Source organism: Tachysurus vachellii, chromosome 20, assembly GCF_030014155.1.
Source record: "Tachysurus vachellii isolate PV-2020 chromosome 20, HZAU_Pvac_v1, whole genome shotgun sequence".
In the NCBI taxonomy this organism is placed as follows: domain Eukaryota; kingdom Metazoa; phylum Chordata; class Actinopteri; order Siluriformes; family Bagridae; genus Tachysurus; species Tachysurus vachellii.
In genome coordinates, this window is record NC_083479.1 from 16,635,646 (window position 1) to 16,640,977 (window position 5,332).

At 39.7% G+C, this 5,332-nt stretch overlaps 1 protein-coding gene across 3 annotated transcripts in view; it reads left to right on the plus strand.

The window, feature by feature from the left end:
- The first annotated feature begins 3,645 nt into the window (after positions 1-3,645).
- aak1b (AP2 associated kinase 1b) overlaps positions 3,646-5,332 on the plus strand; it is a 36,280-nt gene continuing 34,593 nt past the window's right edge. For all 3 annotated transcript variants that reach the window (XM_060895656.1, XM_060895653.1, XM_060895655.1), the window contains exon 1: positions 3,646-4,717. In XM_060895656.1, the coding sequence (XP_060751639.1) occupies positions 4,564-4,717 (154 nt within the window). In that variant the 5' untranslated portion in view covers positions 3,646-4,563. The remainder of the gene's footprint in view (positions 4,718-5,332) is intronic.

Below are 5,332 nucleotides of genomic sequence, written 5' to 3' on the forward strand. Positions count from 1 at the left end.
ACCCTGGAGGTGTGAGGCGAACGTGCTAACCACTAAGCCACCGTGCCCCCCCGAAAGAAGTGCAAATATATATATATAAAAATAAAGACACAATATAGTATACAGTATATACACAACACAATGTATAAATACAAAGAAGAAAAAAGAGACCACGAGTAAGTAGTTACGCTAACAGACATTGCACACAGGTAATATTGCACGTTTTTAAAATTTCTGTTATTGCACGTGTTGTGTAGATAGATAGATAGATAGATAGATAGATAGATAGATAGATAGATACTTTATTAATTCAAGCATCCAGTATTAACATACAGAGAAAAATATCACAACACAGTACCTCTCCCCATCCCATAGATTAATCATCAGATGCTACACTATAAGCAACAGACATTGTACTCAGGACTGTGCAGATTAAAATGTCGACCTATGGTAGTTTAAACATGTTACTCAGTATCATTGTCTATAAGGCAAAGCAATTTAATAAGAAAAAACACAGCTTTTTTAAGCCATAAATTGAAACCATAGTGTTTTAAGGCAAGTGCTGTGTCCCAAAGACTCTTACAAAGCACTGACGCATAAGACCACTTCGAAATAATATAAATTGTTTCCCTACAGTAAGATTTGACTAATTATAATTTTTTTCTTTCTTTCTTTCTTTCTTTCTTTCTTTCTTTCTTTCTTTCTTTCTTTCTTTCTTTCTTTCTTTCTTTCTTTAAATCTCGTGCCTGCCATACAAGCCTCTGAATGATGTTAGTCATAAAGATAACATATTAGACTCAGGTCATTAATATAAACCTGTGCCAGAACTGTGTTGTTATATGCGAAGGTAAACATTTTCTGACCAATTAGATTAATGAATTGTGGTATAATAGCGCTATTACTAGCTGGAACATTGTGGGTATTGTGTCCCTGAGGTTGCCCATTGTGTTAGTGGTTAGTCTCTGCTTTGTTAGTGTTTCCTGTTATAGATGAGATGGTTTGATGGGCTACATGCTGGCAGGTGTTCACATTATTGTTGTGTTTGTTTATACCTGCAGACCAAAAGGAGTCCGTTCAGTTTTGTTGCTACCACCATTAAGGTGGTTTTCCATATGTTAGCAGGTTATAGGCAATCGACCAAGCATATTTTTCATTTTTAAAGTGCGATCTTTACAAAGTGTGCTGATCAAGCTTTTTCCTTACTGACTACTGCAGAATGTGATCTAATAGAGTTTGTCTTCTATTAGATGCAGGCCACATGTTTATTTACAAGCAAAACTAATTTTATTTATTTCCCAGTCCAAAGACAATGTGTGGTGGGCTCATGGGCATCTCTACACTGTCCATAGTGTGTGAATGTGTGTGTATGTGTGTGTGTGTGTGTGTGTGTGCAATTGTACCTTGCAGAGACATTCATTGTGTCCCCCAACCTGTGCCCCAAGTCCCCTGGGATAGGCTTCAGGTTTCCTATGACCCTGTGTACTGTAGGACAAGTGGTTCAGAAAATAGATGTATGGATGGATAGATGAATGGATGGATGAATAATAAACAATAGTAGCAGATATTGAAACGAAACCTGTAGACAGAAAGAGGAGATCTTGCTTTCAAATGCTGGGTTTCATCTTAACACAACCTAATATATGCAACTGAAGTTATTCCCTGTCCAGCCAGGTTTAAATCATCATGCTATAATTAGTTCTATATTTACAGCATTTGACAAGACGCCCTTATCCAGAGCGATGTACAAAAGTGCTTTTAAGTCTCTATCGAGGGATACTTTAACAATGGTTCACTAGGTTACAGACTACATCATTGAAAATGTGAATAGTACTGTATTTGTAATTATCATGCTTAAAATGCAGTCTAGATCTGACAAAGTATTTACATTACTTTTGTTGAAATTCTAGACCTTAAATATAAAATTCTCGAAATAAACACGGGTTATAAAGAATCCTTTACACAATTTGTGTGCCTAAATCCATTGGGTCCTGATAGGTTTGTGAGAGGGAATAAATTATACCTTACTGTATAACAGTAAGGAAATGATTGTGGAACTGTAAAGCGTGAGAATTCTGAGAGCTCGAGCAGAAGTTCTCAGTGGCTTCTGATTTATGCAAGACAGCCAGGCCTGTCTGTACTGCAGGGACATATGAGTTATTGATATGGGACATAGACTGAGAGCTGGTGGGTACAAAAGGAGGAGGATTTGGTTATCTAAAAGGGAGGTGGACTTTTAGGAATCATCCTTCTCCCAGTTATTTCATATTTCTGCTTACAACAGCTGATTGGACATCAATATCCAAAATCTGTGGAGCTTCTGTACTAAGAGAAATTTCTCGCATGTGAAAACATACCTGGCAATAAAGATCTTTCTGATTCTGATTCTGAATAAACACCACCTTGGTGAATATGCATGTATATCATGTATGCATGTATTAGGAAACCAACACATGGTCACTCTACAAGAAGGCACATCAGCGGCTGCACTTTCTCCGCAGCCTGAAGAGAGCATGTCTCCCTCCACCCTTCCTCACCACCTTCTACAGAGGAACCATTGAGAGCGTGTTGATGAACTGCATCACTGTATGGCACGGGAACTGTAGTGTAGCTGATTGCAAGACCCTTCAGAGGATAGTGAATGCAGCTGCAAAGATCATCGGCGCCCCTCTCCCCTCGATCGAGGACATCTTCATGAAGCGATGCCTCAGCAGGGCCAACAGCATGGCGGGGGACCCCACCCATCCCTAATACAACATCATTCAGCTTCTACCATCAAGAAGAAGGTACAGGAGCATCAGAGCCCGCTCCGCTAGACTGCAGAACAGTTTCTTCCCCCAAGCTGTGAGAGCCCTGAACTCAAACCTCCACTGCCACCCCCTGAAAATACACAGGCCTCCTGTGACGTGACCCACCTGACTGCCACTAGTCACACTCTCCTCAGCATTAGCACACTGGCACATCAAAAATGTTTAAATGTTTACATGCTCATGTTGCACACCACATCTTGCACTAGTCTGCTACCAGCTGCTGACTTTGAATGCCTCCTGTTGCACGTGTACAATATCAAGGAAGCATTGTAGAGTCTTCATACCTATATTTACTGCTTGAGTGTATATTCTTTTGTGTATTTAAATTGTATTGCTTTGTTTTGTGCTTTGTGTTGTTTTTTTGATGTTTAATGTCTGTATGGATGTTGCACCGTTTGACCTGTGAGACACAACATCTCGTTCCACTGCATGTCTCAACATGCAGTGGAAAAAAATGACAAATAAAGAAACTTGAACTTGAACTTACACACACATACAACAATATTTGGAAGGAAGCTGGGATCAGTGCACAGGGTCAATACATGTAGGGTAGCAATCAGTAGCCCAGAACCTTAACCAGTTACCATTTTCCTATATACAATATAATATATCGAGTTCCAGTAATCTGGGAAATACAGCACTCTATTTGTACCATTATTATTTGAATGTACCTAGGTGGGAAATTATGTTATTATAATAACTTGTCAGGCATATTATCAATAAATTCTGGTTTGTTGTAAGGTTTTCAAATATACTTCTAGACAGCAGGTCGAAGGCGTGCCGTGATACTGCGCCTGCGCACGAGCTTCACACGTCAACTTCGGCGTCCTGGCGACCCAGTTGTCACTGCGCATGCGTACGACGATTGCGTACTGACAGCTAGTATTTGTCGCTAGATTTGCGACATCGATTTTTCCCCCCCAATAGAAATGAAATCTCTTAATCCTGAAAATGAACCTTTAGTTTAAAAATTCGCGTCTGCCGATGGAAATCGTCAGCGCTGTACATATCATTATCTTTGTTATGAATTTCTCGGGGTACCTGCACAGGCTAAGCTGATAGTTTAGTTTACCTCAGTCGGTGTTATAGCTGGTTAGCTTAGCCGGTTTGGATTAGCCAGGTTTTTTTTTTTATATATATATTTGTGCTTTTATTTAACGGACGTTAATAAAGTAATGTTAGAGATGTGTGATCCTATTGCGCCGTGATATGGTGTTCGGCTGTGTTTACTGCTACGTTGCTAGCTGGCTAACTGCAGTCTGTCATCCGTCAGACACAGCGTTAGCAATAGCGTTAGCAATAGCGTTAGCTCGCTGAATGAGCGGAATTTCAGTCGAGCACAAATAGGCACGAAAACATCTCCAGCTTTCTTTCTCCATCTCACAGGAATGCTTTAAGGTCGGGAAAGATGTGTTAATGTTTTCCTCAGGGGTTTATCTGAGTGTCATTGGGCAATTTAGCTCTTTATTTATTGTTGTTGTTGCATGCTTTAATATAGCTAGATAAAGCTAACAACAGATAACTGGAAACAGATGTTGGAGAACCGTTATTACCATAAATGCTATAATATACGACGCCGTGAATTATAAAGGATTATATAACGCTACCGAACAATGTCTCTTAAGGCACCTGAGGCAGCGTCAGATTTGTATTAAAGGATCTATTACACATTCCCTATTAACGCTACTGGAGCCCTGGTATTTAATTTGAGGTCATTTCTGATAACCCTATCCGTGAAGAGTTGGTACAGTACAGTATCTCAGTCAAGAATCTGAGCATGAAGAAGTTTTTCGACTCTCGGAGGGAGCTGGTTAGTGTTGGTCCTGGTTCTGGAGGTGGAGGAGGATCCAGTGGAGTCGGTGGGAACTTCATTGGAAGGACCTTCATCATCGGACATCATCAGGTCACCGTGGAGGAAACCCTCGCTGAAGGTCAGGACGATCATACGGGTCACACCTGAACCCATGGTTTAGTGACTGTCCCACCAAAATATGACCAAGTTCATCATCAGACACAGCAGGTTTATGTCAGCGAAAACACACACTCAAACAAGAAATTAAGAAAAATTCAGCCATGTGCTGTTATAACACTATTCAGCATTATGGTGGCATGAAGCATTACTATCAAAATGTTCCCAATAAGTTAACACCCTGAAGTGTTTATTTATTGCTCTTACATGGCAGCGATTTGACCATGATTGCAATTTGTGCCGCTTAAAGAACAATGTTTATGCTTTTAATTAACTTCTTTCTTGTCTTTTGAAATAAACAAGACAAAAAAAAGCAGTTTCTCGTGTTACAGAGAAACGTGCACATTTCTCTATCATGAAGACTTTCCCATGATGGAAAACCTACAATCCTTATAGAATATTTCATCAGTGATGAGACATCGTGTTAAGAAAAGAAAAAAAATCATCATCCCAGTGAGTTCCCTGTTAGGGAAATGATACTGTTATGGAAAAGACCCTGCAATTTGGAGTCAGTGATTCATTCAGAGCTGGTGTTATAGAAAATGAATCAATATCACTTTGTAGAAATAACATTCAG